Below are 18,960 nucleotides of genomic sequence, written 5' to 3'. Positions count from 1 at the left end.
GCCCTTGGCGCCGAAGGGGTGCCTTTGATTTAGGGAGTGGGGAGCGAGACTTCACATCCAGAAAGTTTCTTCAAGGTTTTCTGTCATATGATTTCGGTTAACAAGTAGGAAAATGTATAAGAAAAATCCATGGCATCCCTTTTTTTTTAAATTAGAGTAACTGTAGCCTGTTACCCAATTTAACAGCAAAATTGATTGAATCCTGTTAATAATGAAATCTGAACAATGTTTAACCAAAACTGAGGAGAACTTCAGGGCAACCTCTTCCCTTTCCAGGTGAAGAAATGCGGCTCAGAAGCCTGCTGCTGAGGGCACACGAGTGGCAGGGCCGGAGGGGCCGGGACCCGGGCTGCAGCCCCCTCTGGGCTCCGTCCCCTGGGGCCACACTTGGGTCAGGCAACGTGTCCCTGTTGTTCTAACAGCTTCATTCCATTTGGAAGAAGCCACAAGCACGCAAGTCTCCTGCCTGAGCAAAGGAACCCCAAGGGGGCGGACCCAGTGGAGCTGAGGGTGTGTGCCCGGCCAGACCCCGGCTGAGAGTCTGCACCCCGGCTACGCGGCCCGTGTCCGGGAGCCTGGCTGCGGCCCGACGGGGCTGGGTTTCTGCCTGGGCTCTGCCACCTCGGAGTCTTAGCCCCACCACGTGCACAGGGAACCGGAAGAGAAAGACACCCCTCGGGGGCTGTTTTCTGAGGATTCAATGATATGAGGAGACCCTGCAGGTGATGCTGGCGCCCGGCACACAGCTGGCGCTCCACGATGGCAGACACGGCGGTCCACGGCGACTGGAGCCCGATCTCTACAGAAGGAACCAGGACAAGAGACAGAAAGGAAGAGGGTTTGCCTAAGCCGAGGCCAGAAGCAAAGCGGGGAGGCATCAGCAGGAGCGGCTGCAGGAAGCACCGGGATGTGTCGGCAGGGCAAGGAGCCTTGCGCAGGTTCCCCGTCGTGCGGTCGGCTTCTGTCAGTTCTAGGAGGCTGGAGGCTTGTGTTTTGATGTGGGCACAGACTGATAAGCTAGACAAACTATGAGATTTTGTGACAAAGTTCTGTCCCCGTGGGAGCACTAATGTTAAATACACAGTAAGGTAGAGGTGGGAGGGAAAATGCAGTGACAGGAAAACCTGTCACGACAGGAACAGAGTAAGGGTTACAAACGGCACTCAGTACATCCATGTCACCTGCTTTAAGAACACCTGCTGTCTGGGGGCTTCCCTGGTAGAGCAGTGGTTAAGGATCCACCTGCCAGTGCAGGGGACATGGGTTCGATCCCTGGTCCGGGAAGATCCCACAGGCCGTGGAGCAACTAAGCCCGCGAGCCACAGTTACTGAAGCCCACGCGCCTAGAGCCCGTGAGCCACAACAAGAGAAGCCACCGCAACGAGAAGCCCATGCACCACAACCAAGATTAGCCCCCACTCACCGCAACTAGAGAGAAGCCCATGCACAGCAACAAAGACCCAATACGGCCCAAAATAAATTAATTAAATAAATAAGTTAATTAAAAAAATTAAACCCATTGTCTAAATTGCTCATGACAGTACATAAACTATATATACAGCACAATCCGACCTTGTTTTAAATATACACACAACGTAGGGTACACGTATATATGTGTGTGCACGTGTAGATACACACCCACGACAGGAAAAGGATGGAAGGAAATACGCCCAAATGTTAATGGTGGCTACATCCAAGTGGTGAAATTACACTAGGCGTTTTCTTGGTTATACTTTGCTCTATCTTCCAATGTTCCACACTGAATATGACACTCTTTTATGATTAGAAAAAATATATAAAAGTAAACTTCATTTAAGAGATAAGAAAGATGAAATGGTGAACGTAATGCACATCATTAGTCACACGTCCTGCGTTTCTTTTAGAACACATGACTGATAACTGTTAAGCTTTCTTTAATATATGCACTGTTCATGGTGGAAAAGGAAGCTCAAAAACGGAAAATCTGAACATGCAAACTTGGCGGAATTATCTCGATGCCAACAGATGCACAGCTTCTGCAGGCCTCTCCTTCCTGCCCAGGGAAAAGGGGTGGGCGGCACCGGGGCCTGGGGGCAGGGGACTCGGGCCTGCGGTGGGGCTGGAACTGGGAGCCGGGCCCCCGTTTCGGGGTGACGGCTGGCGGCCAGTGTCTGTCACAGCAAACCTGAGGGCCGGCTCTGCAGCTGCTGGGCCTGCGGGACCCAGAGGCCCCGTCGGAAAGTGGAGCTGCCTGAGACGGGGCACTTTCTCGGGGGAGCCAGGAGGAGCCCAAGAGGGCGTGTGAGGTTAGAGGCCTGGACGCCCTGGGGGGAGCGAGGTCGTGGACACAGGTGTCGCCCCTGGGCCAGGGAGGAAGCATCTCCCTCTGATACCGTTTGAAAAGCCTTCTGGTAAATGGGTTGGTGCTTGGAAAAGAAAGCTTAAGTCGCAGGTGAAAGATGCTTCTTCCTGACGGCGCCACCTGTGAGGAGGAAGCGCAGGCCCCAGGCCCTCCTTCCCAGCACGTGTCCTCCCGGCCACCGCGCAGAGGGTACCTAGATCCCTTCGGCAAAGCCCAGAGCCCGAGGTCCCCTCTTCACACGGGGGAGCCTGAGGAAAAGATCCAGTCCTTGACCTGGACGAGATTCTGAACCATGACCCCCAGTCCCTGCATCCACACACCTGCATCAGGAGTGGCTGGTGGGACGAGGCAGAGAGCCTGGAAGACCTGTGAACGCCTCCAGAAAGTCACCTGCTAGCCTGTACATTATGTCACCTGAAGGTTTCCACTGCTCTTCTGGGACTAAGTTGGACACACACGCACGCAGTGGTGCAGTCACCCAGCCCCAGCGATCATCACTTCACACACAACGGTCTCAACAGCCCAACTAGAAGACAGAGACTGTCAGGGCAGCTGAGAACACAAGGCCCAGCTCTGTGTTGTCTGCAGGGGCCCGCTTAAAACACAAAGACACAGACTGAAAGGCGTGTTAACTCTCAGACAGAGAAGCCACAGCAGCTACGTAAGTTCAGGCAGAAAACATGCTCCCTCGACAACTCAAGAAACAATCATTCTGCCTTAGGTGCCTCCGTGCAGGAACAACCACGAGGGCCATGCGAGGCCGGGCGTGAGGACGGGCGCAGGCAGGCCCTGGGCCAGCGCAGCGACGCCTCACAGGTCGGCGTGTGCAGCGGACGCCCGTCCCCACAGGGGCCCCGGCTGCCGGCCAACGGACAAGCCGGTTGAGCAGCACTGAGGTCTGACCTCGCGTCTGGGTCCTGGCTCTTCCCTGGGAGGACAGCAGTGAGGAGTCACTGCCAAGGATGCTGGCGGAATCCCGAGGCCCACCTGCCCGGGACGGGGAACGGTGCACTCAGGTTCCGGACAGCAGGTCCTCCCGGGGGGACAGCGGGCCCCCTGGGGCCCTGGTGATAATGGCAGCCAGAGGGGACGGCAGGCCCCGGGGAGATGAGTGCATTCTGGTCCTCCTGGTGGGGGGCCTGCAGCCCACGAGGCGCCCTGTCCTCCCTGGTGGCCCCGCATCCGAGTCGTCCCCCTGCTGCAAGTCCCGAGAGCGCTTATGTCGGGAGGCGTTTCCCAACCATTTCTATTCCTCCCTCTCTCTGTTATGTTCATCAGTGGTTCGTTTTAACAAAGCAGAAGCCATGTGCCTCGGGCCAGGAGCCACGGCCGATAAAAAGCCCCGCCCAGAGAGCGCAGCCCCATGGCCGCCCGCCGCACTCACCGGCTTGCACAGGGCTCCGTCGATTTTCGCCTCCATCTCCCAGATGTGGTGGCCGTCTGCAAAAAAGGGCGCGAGAAGTCCGTTACTCTGTCCTGACCGGGCACCTCCCAGAAATCACACCTGGATGAGGGCAGACGGGACTTGGGGCGGGAACCCTCTGATGAGAGGGTCCACCCTGGCCTGGCCGGTCCACTAGCAGCTGGTGCGACTGGGATGCCGCATGTGACTGACCGGCTGGAGAGAGGCCATGAGGCCCTGGGGAGAAGCTCAAACCCAACCCCGAGAGCAGGGACCTGGTGGGGCCTGGAGACCCCCGCTCTGCAGGAAGGAGCCACGTGCCAGCGAGCATCCCCAGCGCCAGCCCTGGGAGGGGTCCACGCTTGGGTCTCCAAGGGGAGTAAGCCCGGGAGGAGCGTGGATGACCCGGGTAAGAAGGGCGCCGTCTGGGGACTCGGACCCGGTTTGAGTCTGGCCTGCGGTGCACAGGGTGGGAGCGGGGCCTCGCTACCGGGGCCACAGAGCCCTCGCGCGTCTCGGGAGCAGTTATTCTAATGAGCAGGGGCCCGGGAGCCTCGGGGAACTGCCGGGTGAACAAGAAAATCCTCCCTGTGACTGCGCTTTGCCGCATCAGGATACAGAAATGCAAAACACAAGGTATTTTTAACCTTACCCTGTGGCGTTTGCATGTTTGAAAAAACTGAAAAGGCTCCAGTGCCATGAAAGAAAGGGTTTATTGTCCCCGGACCAGGCCCTCGAGGGAGCCGAAGCCTGGAAGCCCGCCCTCTGGGGTGACGGAGCCGAGCCATGTTCTGGGAGCTGGGAAGCCCTTCTGGCAGGCACGCTGTTTGTGGACTACGTCTGGCCGTTATTTTGAATTAATAGATGTCAATCTCCTACAGGGGCCTCCTTCCTCTGCATTTGTATAAAGTCGGCTCCCCAAACAAACCATTACAGCTGGATGGGCTGAGCTGTTGCTTATTCTCTGGTTTCCAAGAAGAAATGTGTGTGTGTTCCAAATCCTAAATTATAAATAAATTAGACAAAATCTCCTTTTTCTCCCTGGCAGTGCTGGCCGGGCAGAGGCGGAGGGTGGAGCAGAGAGGAAATGTGAGTCACACAGAGGCTGGGACGTGCCAGGACCACACCGGCCCCTCGGGACGCAGAAGTGCCCATGCTGAGTATCCACCAGATGGACCCACTCAGTGATAAGACACGGGCCGGAGGCCCGAGGGACCCGCATCCATCTCTCCTCTAGGAAAAAATAACAGGGGATGGAGAGAACGCCCTCCGCCCTTAAAGGCACCAGGAGTTCTGCAGAGCAGCGAACGCCCCAGAGTCCTGTGAGCACAGGGCTTGGTGAACCAAGTGCCCTGACTCCGGGCCCACAAACGAGGGAGGATCCCAGTGCCTGTGCAAAGCGCTACGGGACACGGGCTCCCACGTGGCGCAGCCCAGACCTGCCGCAGACGCGGACGCGCTGTCGGGCCCCCCACCGGCTTGAGAAAATCGAAGTCACTCTTCCTGGAACCAAGCCTCCCATGTCCTTGGTGTCTTTTAAGATCAACAAGTTTTCTTACGACAAAGCCCATCTTTGTCCCTTTCCCCCAAACAGCTTTAAGCGCTAAAACCTGAACTGTCGGCAGCCGCTCAGTCTTTTGTCGACAGAGGCTGACAGGCCTCCCGTCAGAAGGAGACGGGAGACTGAGGCTGCTGGGGGCCAGGGACGCCTGGCATTACCTGGCGTGCACCTTACCACCCCCTGCCTTCCGGGAGGGGCTCGAGACCAGACCAGCCTCCTGGGAACGCTGTTGCAGGTTCACCCGTGGAACAAAAATTAAGGGAAATACAGGCGTGGAGTGGAGCGGGAGGTGGAGTGTGCACGCTGAGGACACGCAGGGTGGGAGGGGTCTCTTCCCTCCAGGGCCTCCCAGGCCTTTGGGACACCGTCCTTGTCACGGCGCCCGCCTGGGGGCCGGTGGTCCCACTGTGCGCACCAGGTCTGCACGCCAGCCGGGCCTGGCCACCAGCACAGTTTCTGAAAGTGCAGACCCTTCAAACCACACCACTAAAGTCTGACTCACAGGCCCAGGGCTCCCTGTGTCCCCGTCACCCTGGCCCTGGGGGGCTCTGGCCCCGAGGTCTCTATTCTGTGGCTGAGTCACAGCCGAGGGGCCGGCCTTGGGGATCCCAAGCGCAGCGTGAGCTCTTAGAGGCCAGTGTCTCTCTGGTGAGACGTGCACACGCAGCCCCGCTCAGGGACAAGACAGGAGGAGCCGCCAAGGGCTGGTAATGGCCTGCTCTGTCGTCACACTGGGACCCTCCCCACCGGCACCCACAGCCCTGCTGGCTGCTGACTCCCCAGAGCTGCCCTGGCCTCCCTCGGGTGGGAGGCCATGCGGCCTCTGGGCGGCCTCTTCTGCACAGGCCCGGCTGGGCGTCCTGCACAGGTTCAGCCTCTACCGGGAAGGGAAGCCATCGGCCCTGAATGGCCCTTTGTGTTCCAGCCTTATCAGGAGCTCGCTGGCTTTCTCAGTAGGAAACTGCGCGCAAGCCCAGAAGTAAAAATATTCTGAATCATTAGGGAATTCCCTGCGGCGTGAGTCATCAGAAAGGCTTCCCCACCCCACCCACGGCCGGGAGGCTTCCACAGCCGCCTCGGGAGGAGCTGCCTCCGTGGGACAGGGCTGAGCGGGGGCCACGACGGAGGCCCGAGGGTCCCCAGCAGCCTCGCTCGTTTCCGGCCCCCCGCAGGGCCAGGGCGGAGGTGCGGCCTCTGACCCACGTGTGGTGGCACACTCGGGCCGTCGGAGCCCCGCGGACCAGCAGATGCGCCTCCAGAGTGAGGGAAGGTCCAGACACCGCGGCACCTCTGAGGCCCGACACCCCCACCAGGAGCGCCCAGGGGAGCAACACACGTGTGCTCTCGGGAGCCCACGCACGGAGCCACTGCGGCGTCACGCGTGACCCTGACGGACATGCGCGGTGAACGATGACCAGGACGTTCTCCCTCCGGCCCTCAGAGGGTGACGTCCTGATCTCCCTCCGGCCCTCAGAGGGTGACGTCCTGATGCTCCCGTGGGACGGACCTCGGGGACCTCGCTGGGCGGAGGAGCTGGGCCCACAGGACGCCCTGAGTAGGCAAGTCCGTGGAGACAGAAAGCGGTCCTCGGCTGCCAGGCTGGGGGAGGACGCGGGTGACGGCTAGCGGGCAAAGCTTCTTTTAGGGTGAGGAGAAGGTCCTGGGATACATGTGCTGGGCTCTGAATCGACCCAAGCCCTTGAACGTTAAACGGGCGATTTGTGCGGTCTGTGAGTTACATCTCAACGTGGCTGACACGGAAAATGAATCCTCCCACACGGCCGCACGCGGCATCGCCACACATGGTCCTGAAACGGGTGGAAGAGGCCAGAGCCTGGAGCCGCTCCCCCGCCATGCCTACTCCCCGGGAGGAACCCGGGCCCACTCTCTGGAGCCCTCCGGGGAGGCGCCCGGAGGAAGAGACAAGTGAGCCGGGCCAAGCCGAGGGGGCACTCTGGTAACACCCCACCCGTGCACAGGACGCCTCCACTCTGGCTACTGCAGCCCCTGCAAGGCTCACAGCTGGCCTGCACACCCCTGCACCCTCCACTGCAGGTGGCCATGCCCTGGAGGGAGAGGTGCAGCCGGGGCCATGAAGGCCAGGGAGGGCAGAGGTCACGCTGAGCCCACCGCCCGGTCCAGCAGCTGCAGCCCGCTCCCCTCCCCAGCCTGTCGCATGCGGACCCATGAGGAGGGCCCTGCAGAGAGGGGAGGTCCCCGGGGACAGGGGCGAGGGCGCGTCCCGGGACACCTATAAAGGGGAGAGCTCGGAGCCGGGAGAAGGGCCCTCGGGCCCCCGACGCCAACAGAGCCTGCGCACCGGACAGGGCCCTGCCCGTCTGCCCATCTCCGCGGGGGCTGCCGGGGTAGCGTGATTCCTCCCAAGGCTGTTCAAGATGTTGTGTAGTTTAGAAGTGTGGGAGGATCACTCAATTCTGAGGCCAAAAAGTGAAAAAGAGCCTCCTGAGGACAAGAGGGGCCCAGCCGCTGCTCTCGTCCGCTGAATGGGGGTCAGGGCCGTTTCCCAGACGGTCAGTCCCGGGCAGGTCGCAGGCTGGGGCTACCAGGGGGCAGCAGCTCCCACGCCCCCGCCGCCCCGTGAGCCCACACCTGGAGGCGTCTCGGCCCAGGGCTCCCCTAAGACCCCACCTGCAGAGGTCAGCCGCCCACGACCACAGCCATCCTCGTGGACACGCAGCACCTTCCCCGCGCGCCTTCCCCGGGCCAGCGCCAGAAACATCCGAACACAGCGTCTCCCCCGCACCAAGTCTTGGCTTCTGGGTGTGAGCGACGCAGCAGTCAGCGGGGTGCGTTCTGTGCAAGTTCCAGAACCCCTGGGACCAACACCCAGGGCAGCGGGGCTGCAGCCTGAGTGCCAGCTGGACGACCAGCGAGTGACACCCGACCCGCAAGGCCCTACCCGAGACGCCCCCCGGCAAAGGCCGACGACAGCGGTCAGACCCCAAAAGCCAAAGGACCGCCGGGCACCACCCAGCCGGGGTGGCCCCATGACGACCCGACTCTGATCCTCTTCCGTCAAACGGGCAAGGTCTGCGTCTGGTTCAGTGTGGACTCTGGCTCCAGACACTTCCCCGCAGGAAGCAAGTCCTGTTTCCGTTTTAAGGTCTTAGGAAACCCTGGACGCGATCTTTTCTTCTGGGGTCTGTCTCTGTTGGCTTTGGGGCCTTAGGAAGAGGTTTGACAAGGAGGTGGTCTAGTCGTGTGGCAGGCGGTCACGCTGTGCCCGATGACCCTCCACGTCTACACCCTGGGTGTCCTACATCCAAGTCTGGGCAGGCTGGGACCTGCTGAGCCCCAGTGAGGTGCGGCCCCTCTGAGTCTGGGCCTTGAGGAGGCCTGGAGACCATGGAGGGTGCCCAGCGCCCTGTGGAGGAGACCCGGGGGCCACGGCTGCGTCCAGCCACACGCGAGGGCTGGCAAACAGTGTTGTCTGTTGAAGCCGCCAAGTTCTGGTGAGGTCTGTCGTGGAGCAGAAGAAACCAAAACAGGCTTCACCCCGTTTCCAGGAATTTCAGACAACAGGCAGGGGCTGCACACAGCGGGGACTCTCTACGTCGGCATCAAGAACCTGGTAACATTCACGTCAACGTAACCTCTGACGCCTTCCTCTCTCCCGTCTCCAGAAGAGGCAGCTCACCTCCGCGTGGGCGCTCTCTCTGTGTTCTCATGTATCTGTCAGGCTGTTTCAAATATTCACGCATGTGTACAGGTATGTCCCCCGTGCACAGGTCTGCAGAGAGACCCCCAGATCTTCAGTGGGAGACGGGGCACAGCATCTCACTTCCTGCAAGTGGCCCTGCCATGGCGTCCTGCACCTGCCATGCCGCCTCTGTGAGCCTGTGTCGGTGTCCACGCACACACGCGGCCGCCGTGGGAGGTGGCATCTGACGCGGAGGCCACAGCTGTCACCTGTGAAGGCCAGGCCCTGCGGCCCCTTGCTGAACACAAAGACCTCAGAAGAAGCACAGGCCAGTTCCGGAAAGTTGTCACTTATGCGGCCAGAGCTGAGCGTGGCTGCTCCACGGCTCTCTGTGACGGGTCCCTCGTCCACAGACGGGGCTTTGCTCCTACATCCCTAGGGCCGTCCTCCTGGGGGGACCCTGCTCGGTCACCACCATGAGGACACAGGTGATGGCGGGGCCTCAGCCAGGAGGAACCCTGAAACACTGAGGATGCTCCGAGCGCGGCCCAGTGCAGCCGAGGGGACACGGTGACGCGGAGCTCGGCTCCCCCGGTGCCTGACATGGCAACGTTCGCGGCAGCTACAGTCCTGCTCCTGCAGCGGCTGCCACGGGGCCCACTGCCCACGTCCAGCGGCTCCAGAGACCAGGCTCACTGTGCGTGCCGGCCTTGCTGCCACCAACCAGGGGGTGAGAGAACCTTCGAGCAGACCAGGCAGCCTCCTTGCAAGCCTACAGGACGATTAGGCTTTGAATCTAAATTGACTTCAGTGGTTTCTCCCCCAGCACATCAACCAAGAGAAGCCCAGGGACAGTTCAGCCGGCCAGGCAGCATCGGTGGGCACTCTACTGAGAACAAAGCAGAGGCAGGAAGCGTGTGGACACCCGCCCCCTCCTGAGAACACAGAACTGGCACGAGTATGCGCGCAGACGTGCCAACAACCCCGTTTGGACACAAGCACGATGTGACAGGACGCACAGCCGTGTCTTTACGTCTCCCTTGTCACACCGTGTTCACGGGACGTCTGGTCTCCACCCACTCGCTGGCTTCTCGCCTTCTGCCTGCCAGACGCAGATCTGTCGCAGGAGTGAGCGGGCCGGGGACGGGCCCCGACATGGCAGCGAGCGACAGCGGCCTTCAGCCTGCACGGGGGCCGGACGGCCCGGGAGGCCACATGAGGGCGACGGCCAGACGTGTGAGGACTACTCGGCTCCCACCTGCAGGTGGGTGGCCGCTGTGAAGGCCCCGTGACCAGGCCACGGTGAGCCACACCCACATAGGAGCCCCACGGGCACCCACGACAAGCCGAGGGGATCAGGAGACGTCTCACAGTCCCATCCTGGCACCAAGGTCAAAGTCGGGGCTGACTGGTCGAGGAAACAGCGGGGGGTGCTGGCTGGTTCCCACCACAGACGTCTCTGTGCGCGGTGAGGACGCGGTGAAGACGCAGCGCCAGGCCTGGGCTCCCCCCCAACCACATGCACGCACCGCGCATGTGCACACATCTAAAGCACAGAAGCTTAAATTATTTCAGAATCCACCTCGTCCAAGGAGGGCCTTTCCGGGAACACAGACTCCTCCCCCACCACTGGACCTGGTCGGGTGTGCTCCAGCCTCTAAAACGGTTTCCAGCCACATGCGCGATCGTGCAGGCAGAACAAGTTAAACGTGAGAGAGTTTTTAAGTCCATTTTGACTGAAGTACTTAAGTTTCCTGAAAACTGTACAAAATCAACCCCATTACGGAGGCTGAGTGCCTCCGCGGTCTGCGGTCATCAGCATGAGCCCTGCTCCGGCGCTCGGGACGGGGACCGTGACCGGGAAAGAGAAGGCGAGGAACCAGGCAGCAGGCCCGGACCCCACAGGAGCCCCCTCCCCAGCCTGGGGGCCAGCCCCCTGCAAGGAACCTGCCCCCAAAACAAACTCCGGAGTTTGAGGGAGACAGAAGGTCCACACGTTGCCCCTTATGCCACATGGCCATATGGTCGGGCCGGGCGTCCCGGGGCAGGAGCTGTGCCGCCCCTGCGTCTCCCCGGCAGCACAGAGAGAGGCTCACTGCCTGGTTCCCCAGACACCAGAGGGAGGAGACTCTTCCCCTTCAAACCCGCAGCCCCCTTTCCCGAGCACACGTGCAAGAGGTCCACACAGGCGTGCACACACGCAGGAGCAGCCCAGAGGCCACCGTCACTAAAAGAACAACAGCATCTGCCTTTGCAGCTTGGGGCTCTGTGCTGACAAGGGCGAGGGCCTGAAGGGTGCCGCGGGGGTACAGCAAGGTCTCCGGGCCCCAGTGGGGTTCCGCTCGGCTACCGTGGCTGCTCTGTGCCCGGATGCCTGCCTCGGACGGTCTGTGGTTCTGAGAAACAAGAAGACGCCATCGCACGGGCAGGCCCGGCAGCAGGAGCTGGTCGGAGCCCACGAGGGAGGCGCCCGCTAGCCAGGCAGACGTGGGGCCGCCCCTCAGCAGAGAACAGCCTCCTGGAGGCCCCGCACCTGCAGCCCCTCTACGGCCGGCACCGCGTGCAGTGGCCCAGGACTGTGCACGGCACCCGTGGCCGCCCGCGCCCACCTCCTGCCAGCCAACCTCCGCCGGCGCCGAAACAGCAAGGGCTCGATGTCGGTTTTTAAAGAAGATACCTGGTGCTTTCTCCACGAAAATGACCTTGGAGTCCTGCAGAAAGTTGTGGCCGGACAGGACCATCCTCTTCCCGCCGAGGACGGGGCCGCTGGCCGCACTCTGCTTCTCCACAAGGGGCAGCTCCTGGGCCGAGCGCTGGGCTGTGTGGGGCAGGAGAGCAACGGGGTGAGACACCCAGGCCCCTCTGCCTGGCCCTCCTGGGGGCGGCCGCTACACCCCGCTTTCAAAGAGCTCCTGGGTGGGCAGTGCGACCCGTCCCTGGTACACAGGACAGAAAAGTAACCACACGTGGTCCGTGTCTTCACAGTCTTACTCCAGGTTAGAGTGACACGGGAAGGCAGCCACGCCTCTGACGTGTCCACGTGGACACAGCTCCCCTCTCAGTGACGAGCGTGTGCACGCGTGTGTGTGAGTGAGCGGGCGCCCTCTGCCAGGGTGACTGACCGCCAGTGGGAAGGGCCTGGGGAAGCCACGGGGAGTCCTGCTGGTGATGGGGAGGACACGGCCCGCCCGCCGGGAGCAGCAGGGAGACCCCGGGGCAGCGGCAGCCCGGAGAGCAGGCGCCCCCAGCTAGGAGGTGGGATGTGGGGACCCGTCTGAAGCGGGCTCTGGCTTAGGGGCTGGCGGGCCACAGGAGGCCGAGCTCAGGCTGTCGGGGAGGGCGGCACGGCCAGAGGAGCAGACGCAGGAAGAGGCAGGAGTCTGGCTGGAGCAGCTGGTGAGGCTGAGCCAGGGGTCCTGACACGGTCACCCAACAGCCAGGGGACCCAAGAGGGAGGGTCCCGCCCCGCCTCATGGGGAGGGGGCCCCAGGGCAGGAGGGCAGGGCCATCTGTGGCAGACCCCACGGCCTGGGGATGGACTTCTAGAGACTGGACATCGTGAGGGTCCAGCAGCAGCGGGGGGGAGGGCTGGGAAGGAGGCAAAGACCACACGGCAGAGAAGGGGCCGCGGGGGAGGATGCCCCGTCGCCGAGGTCTGGCCGACGCTCAGGTCAGAAGCCGAGGAACCAAACCAGGACATTCCCACCGGGACGGGTGGGCGGCTGAGCCGCGAGGTCCGGGTGTCCTGAGACAGCCCACACCGGTGGGGTGGGGCAGTGCTTCAGAGACGAGAGAAGGAGGAGGGTGGATGGAAAGGCTCTCGCTGGGGCCGTGGCCAGTGGAGACTCTGGTCCCCCCAGGGTCTGGAAGCCAGGTTGGGGGCGGGCACCGTGGGGTTTCCATACGGAGCTGAACCGGTCGCCCGACTCGCTAACAAAAACGAGCAGAGTCACTGCAAGAGGAAGCTGACCCCAGGCCTCGGCGGTCCCAGCTCCTGGAGGAGCTGAGTGGCCATGTGCATCCAAGCCAGCAGCATCTCACTACCTGGGCCTGTCCACGCACACCGAGGGCAGTGAAGCCAGGGCCACCAGCGACAAGGCCTGAGTTACACGTGGGCAGGCTTGCAAATTTAGGTCCCTTCAATCCAACAGATTTCAAGGCCAAAATGCCACTTTCTCAAGTTCCCTGAAACGTGAGGGGATTAAGTCAAATTCGGTCACCGCAAACATCTCAGTACTTGGGGACCAACTTCCTCTCCCTCTTACGCCCTCCTGCAGGTGCCGGGGGTCGGCGGCAGCCCTCACTCCACGCACGCCCAGGAGCTGCGGGCGCCCTGGCCAGGGTGCAAGTGTTCCCGTGACTGCACGGGAGGGTGCAGGTGCTGTGGGTGGGACGAGCACAGCTCAGAGGCTGCGCACGAGAACCAAGGTGCTACTGGAAAGGACCCTGCGGCAGGGACCGGCCCTGCTCGGCCTGCAGAGGGGGGGTGGGGGGGCGGCACTCACAGCACTCGATGGGGTTGGAGGCGACCTGCAGCGACAGCGTCCGGCCGTTGGGCTGCGGGACATGGACACGGAAGACCAGCCTCACCCGCGTGTTCTTCCTCCCGATGTCCGTCTCCCCCTTGCGGAGCTCGATGTCAGAGTTTCTGAGCTTCAGGATCCCGGCGCAGTCAATGCTGCCGGAAACAAGAGTCTATGCTCAGTCCCGGACCCTAGCCCCATCTCGGGCGACCGCTCACCAAAGGATCTTTGCGGCCCTGCCAGAGGCCGGGGCAGCCAGACACCCGCCCGTCAAGTGAGCTGGGGCTGAGGCAGCGGGAGACGAGCCAGCCCCGGCCTCAGGAGCCCGGATCCCAAGCAGGCAGAGCTGCCATGCGCTCAGGGCTCCAGAAGCCCCAGCCCCACTGCCCTGGGCTCGCGTGGACGCCCCAGTGCAGGACGCGGTGTCCAAAGGAAGGCTCACCCGGAGGCTCCGAAAACCTCCTTCCACTTAAGATTCTGGCAGCGTCCCCCTTAATTCAGGATCCTGAGTTTTCTAGGGCCTCATATGATTTCACTTAATTTCATTTAACTTAACAGTTCCATTCAACACCAGACTCCAGCAGAACAATCCAGGCATCATTCATCAGATGGAAACCAGCCCTTCCCTCTGTCAGAAGCTAAGGAAGCGAGGCCGCATGATGCCTCTAGGTCAGGACCACAGCCCAGCCCGGAGCAGCAGGGAAGCCCTGGCCCAGGAGCCCAGGCCAGTCCCGGTCCCGTGGTGTCTACACCATCTCTGGGTTGGATGGTATTGTGGTAAATGCAGCCACTGAAGGAACAGCTGCTGCTGAAGGAACCAGCAGTTCTCTCAAATCATCTGCCCTGGTCCGAGGGAACTGTGATTACAGCTCTTGAAGCAAACCCAAGGATTTAGAATGAATTCCCCCAAATCCATGAAAAGCCAACATGGAGAGAAGACCTTCCCCTTCCTTTCCTTTTTGCTCTCTCTTTTTTTTTTTTTTGTTGCGAGCCCGGGCTCTAAGGCACCTGGGCTTCAGTAGTTGCAGCGTGTGGGCTCAGCAGTTGTGGCTAACAGGCTCAGTAGTTGTGGTACACGGGCTCAGTAGTTGTGGCTTGCGGGCTCTAGAGCACAGGCTCAGTAGTTGTGGTGCATGGGCTTAGTTGCTCTGCGGCATGTGGGATCTTCCAGGACCAGGGCTTGAACCTGTGTCTCCTGCATTGGCAGGCGGATTCTCAACCGCTGCGCCACCAGGGAAGCCCCTCCCTTTGTTTTTGACTTAGAGGGTTTATGAGTTACAAATAACTTATCCAAATCCCATGCAAAGCTCTACACAATGTGGCTTCCACACCTGCTCCCTCACCCGCCACAGCCCTGAGCTCCTCGCTGCCCCACGGACGCCCCAAGCTCACTCCTGCCTTGGGGACTCTGCACTCGCTGCCTTCCTGCAGGGTCAGCTCTCAGCTTCTGTGCCGCCTCCCCACAGACACTCGCCCCCGAACTCTCCAACAGGCCCCCCGTGCTAATGAGTTCCTGCCTTATGTCCCCCGCCCCAGAGGCCCCCAGGAGAAGGCAAGTCCTGTGGGACAACCGTGTCTCCTTTCTCTGCTGCATTCACAGCTCAGGAGTGAAATGCACGTAGCAGTCACTCAGTTCGGGAAGCCGCGAACACAGGCCCTACCTGGACACGAGAAGATTGCCCTGCAGCTTGTTAACCAATTCACCTCTAAACTACTGAGTCAGATCTGACCTGCATGTTCCAGCTGGTCACATTGGAGATGCAGAAACCCTCATTGAAAATACGACCCAGACATACTGGTCTCTTTAATGTTTCAATGTTTGCCTTTTAACCATTGCTCTGACTTTCACAGTGCATTCACAGAAATAAATGGGTGCCACGTTGACACCCGGAGGGAGGAAGTACTGACAGCTGTGCACTGAGATACTTAAAGTGGCAACATGCACAGGGGCTGAAACCCTAGGAAGAAACAAATCCGTTGTCATAAATATTTGTAACGTTTACTGAGGTGTTAAGCCCAGGGCACCCAGGGCCCCTGAGCTGTGGAAATGTGGGGGGAGATGCAGGCGTGCAAGCGCCCCCCCGAGCCCCCGCCCCCCGAGCCCCCGAGGCGCGGCTTACATTGCACGCATGTTGTTCTCCGGCAGCAGCGGTATTTCCAGGACCTTGGTGTTGGAGAGGATGGCCTCGTGGCTGGTGGTGGAGACGGTCTTGCCTGTGATCCGGTGCACCTGGTAGAAGGCGTGGGGCCTCAGCAGCCGGTCGTCCGCTGTCCCGATGAACAGCTGCAGGGTGAGCGGCTCACTCTCCATGTAGCCGTGCAGCTGGGGAGAGAGGGGGACAGGCCTGTGAGCGCCGCGCCCCCGATGCCCGGACCCACCGTGCTCCCTGTGCAGAGGCTGGTCCAGAGGGGAGTGTGCACGGGCCGAGGCTGGTCCCCCCGCCCCTCCTGCACCTCGTGCCCCAAAGTCTGGGGCTTCTGCTCTGCAGTCGGTTCTGAACACGTGGCTGCCCACGCTGGAACACACGCGCACAGATGTGCAGTGCACACCTGCACGCGTGTACTTGCATCCCAGGAGCACACGCGCCCCGTGCCCGGGACAGCGACGGGGACCCGCAGGGGCAGGCAGATGGGAAGCAGAGCCGGTCTCTCCGGGCCACTGCCTCCTCCTCAGCCCACCCCTCTGCCCACGCGCGGGCCCCACCCGAAGCTGGGCCAGTGCCAGGCCCTCCGCACAAGCCTCCCCTGATGAATTCAGACACTCGCCCAAGAGGACGCCATCCACTTTCTGCTGCTCAGTCCAGTCCAAACCAGCACAGAGGACGCTTGCAAACAAGACGCTAACAGCATCGGCCCCTTGCGGCCTGGCTTGCCAGGTGGCGGCTACGGGCTGCCCTGGTGCCCGTTGCAGGTGCCCCTGGACCGGCGGCGGGGAGCCCCAGGTCGTGGCCCGTCTGCCAGCATCAGGCCCAACACGGGGGGCCGCGCGTGGCCGTTCCGATCGTGCGGGCATGAAACCCAGTGAGACTCGGGCCCCAGAACCGGAGCAAGCCCATCGTGCACCAGGAGCCCCTGGGAGGGCGCTGCTCCCGCATTTCAGGACCTACACTGGCCGCGCCCGGGCCGACCACCAGGGGCGCAGGTCAGAGCCCTCCTCGCGCCCCTGCGCCTCCAGCCGCTACCTCCCTCGGGGTGAGTCCTTTTCAGAACTGAACTTGTCTCGCCTTCTTCGTCTAGGTCACAGCTGACCGTACTCAAGAGGCAAATCCTAAAGAAAGCAGGCAGCTCAGGGCGAGGCCCAGGCCCAGCTTCCACAGGACCCCTGGGGCTCCCCCCCTCCTCCTGCAGAGGCAGGCGACCTGCGTCCAGCCAGAGCCCCCGAGGGTCCCGACGCAGGACCCCCGCGGGGGGGCAGCCCCACGAGCAGAAAGGCTCAGTCAGCACAGCTGTGATGCTTCTTGCACTGTGGTCACGTTCTCCCTAGACTAATTTTAGCCGCTTTGACAACAGGTAGCAACTGTAACACAGTCTGATGGGCCAAACTAGTGCCGTCCCCGGGAGCGCTGTCACTGCTTCCACAGCAGCAGAGACCCTGGTACGGCAGTGCCAACGAGGCCACCTGCAGGTCCCGGACCCGCCTGCTCCCCCGCGGGATTCTCAGGGGGTCGCAAGCCCCTCCCAGCCCTGCGGCCAAGCGGAAGCCACGGAAGAACCAGCCCCGCAGCGGGGTTGTGGTCGGGTCCACGCGCCCCGTGAGCCCCGTCCGGGCTCCATCTCTGCCCTGTGAGAAGGCGCCCCGACGGTCACTTCACAGTCCACGGGGAAGAAGCTCAGGCTGGATGACCAAGACCTTCCAAGCCGCACTGGCTCAGGACACGGAGGGGGCCGGGGCACAGCACAAAGGGCCAGGCTGCCAGGTGACCGAGGAAGCACAAGAGGGGCATGTGTCAGTAACCCAAAGAAATGGGAAACCTCCGGTACAGCTGCAGCTGACCACGGTGACCGAGATCCTGCTTCCGTCTCTACGGGTCACTTTTCCAAGTTGGGGTGTTAGAAGGGAAGCTGAAGCTCCGTCCAGATGAGTAAGTCGGAATTCCGCTGGAAGGTCCAGTGCTGAGAGCTGTGCACTTTCTCTGCCCTGGGTGTCTCGCTCTCTGTCTTCCTTGCAGAGAACTCACTATATGCTGCCCTGGCTGGTTTTCCATTTCTTTCTACGACATCCACTTAGCAGCACCCACCTCGTCCCCGCCCCCACTCCACTGTGGCCTCCCTGAGCTCTCCTCCGTCCCTGCGTTTGGGAACAAATGTCTCTTCAACCCAGAGAAGCGAGCGCCTGCTGTTTCAAGTGTGGTTCAAATCAGCAGTGAACCGTTCATCAAAGCCGCACTGACAAAGACCCAGCTACTGCGCCGACTTCACTTAATTACGAGATGAAGTCACTTATAAATTTTCAGAGCTCAGAAGACAGTCCCAAACAATGACAGGCCGTTCACGGGAGACTCACAGGCACTCAGCAAGCAGAGCGCCAGGGCCCGCGTGCCACCCACTTGGGGCCCCCGAGAAGGATGTGCCTGGGCGCCAGGCCGCTGGCGGGGCTGAGAGCCGGGCCAGACGAGGGATCCAGGTGGCGCCTTATTAGGGCGGGGCCCCCCGCAGGGTCAGCGGCTCCTTCCAGTCCGCCCCGTCTCCCGGCCAACAGGGTCTGCGTGGTGTCGCAACTGTGGATAGGAGACAGCTGGCCATGAGCCAGGACTGACCGCTGCTGGACCGCAGCCCCCGACGAACGGATTTACAGCTGCAGGTGAACATCCAGCAGCTCTGAGGCTCCCACACAAGCTCACCACGGGTGTCTGGTGTCTGTGGACATCTCCGGAGCATTCTGTAGCACCCGATTAATATTTAACAGCCCGGGTTTGTCACAGGCTGTGGAGTGGCCCCCCGGGGCTCTGAAACATCACCCTTGAGATTTTCTGGAGACGAGGAGGAGCTCCATGTAGGACAGGTGTGCACGGACGCACACGCAGCACACACCGACACACGTGCACATTCACACTCAGACGCACACACGCACGCACGCACACACACACGCTCTCCAGACTTGCTCTGGAATTCCGTAGTTGGTTGGGAAGATCTTATTTCCTGGCTGGCAGCAAGAGTTTCGTGCGTCAGGCTCCCTATTTTTATCGTTTTCATCTGTGACGTGGTTCCAAGCACCCATGGATGTGCTCATATTCAAAGTGGTTCTTTCCTATTAAAATAATCGAGCTTTCACGCTGACCCACAGGTGTCTGGCCCATATGGACCAGATGAGTGTCTGACGGGCATGTGCACAGAGGAGGGGAGTCGGTCTCAGGCCTGCGGCTGAACCCGAGTGGCCGTGGCGAGCAGAGAACTGGAGGAAGCATCAAGTTTACTGAGAGACCCACAAGTCCACTCGCTGTCCTCCTGGCCTCCTGTGCCTCTCTCAAGGCC

General features: G+C 61.4%; 1 protein-coding gene across 5 annotated transcripts in view; it reads right to left on the bottom strand.

Annotated features, from left to right (window-relative positions):
- NFATC1 (nuclear factor of activated T cells 1) overlaps positions 1-18,960 on the bottom strand; it is a 101,670-nt gene that overhangs the window by 41,366 nt on the left and 41,344 nt on the right. For all 5 annotated transcript variants that reach the window (XM_082639993.1, XM_082639996.1, XM_082639995.1 and 2 more), the window contains exons 4-7: positions 15,609-15,811; positions 13,471-13,643; positions 11,643-11,783; positions 3,726-3,781 (exon numbers count right to left, since the gene is read on the bottom strand). In XM_082639993.1, the coding sequence (XP_082496119.1) occupies positions 3,726-3,781; positions 11,643-11,783; positions 13,471-13,643; positions 15,609-15,811 (573 nt within the window). The remainder of the gene's footprint in view (positions 1-3,725; positions 3,782-11,642; positions 11,784-13,470; positions 13,644-15,608; positions 15,812-18,960) is intronic.

The sequence above is a fragment of the Mesoplodon mirus genome (assembly GCF_964341445.2).
Source record: "Mesoplodon mirus genome assembly, chromosome: 13".
Classification (NCBI taxonomy): Eukaryota; Metazoa; Chordata; class Mammalia; order Artiodactyla; family Ziphiidae; genus Mesoplodon; species Mesoplodon mirus.
This window is presented reverse-complemented; position numbering and strand designations above follow the sequence as displayed.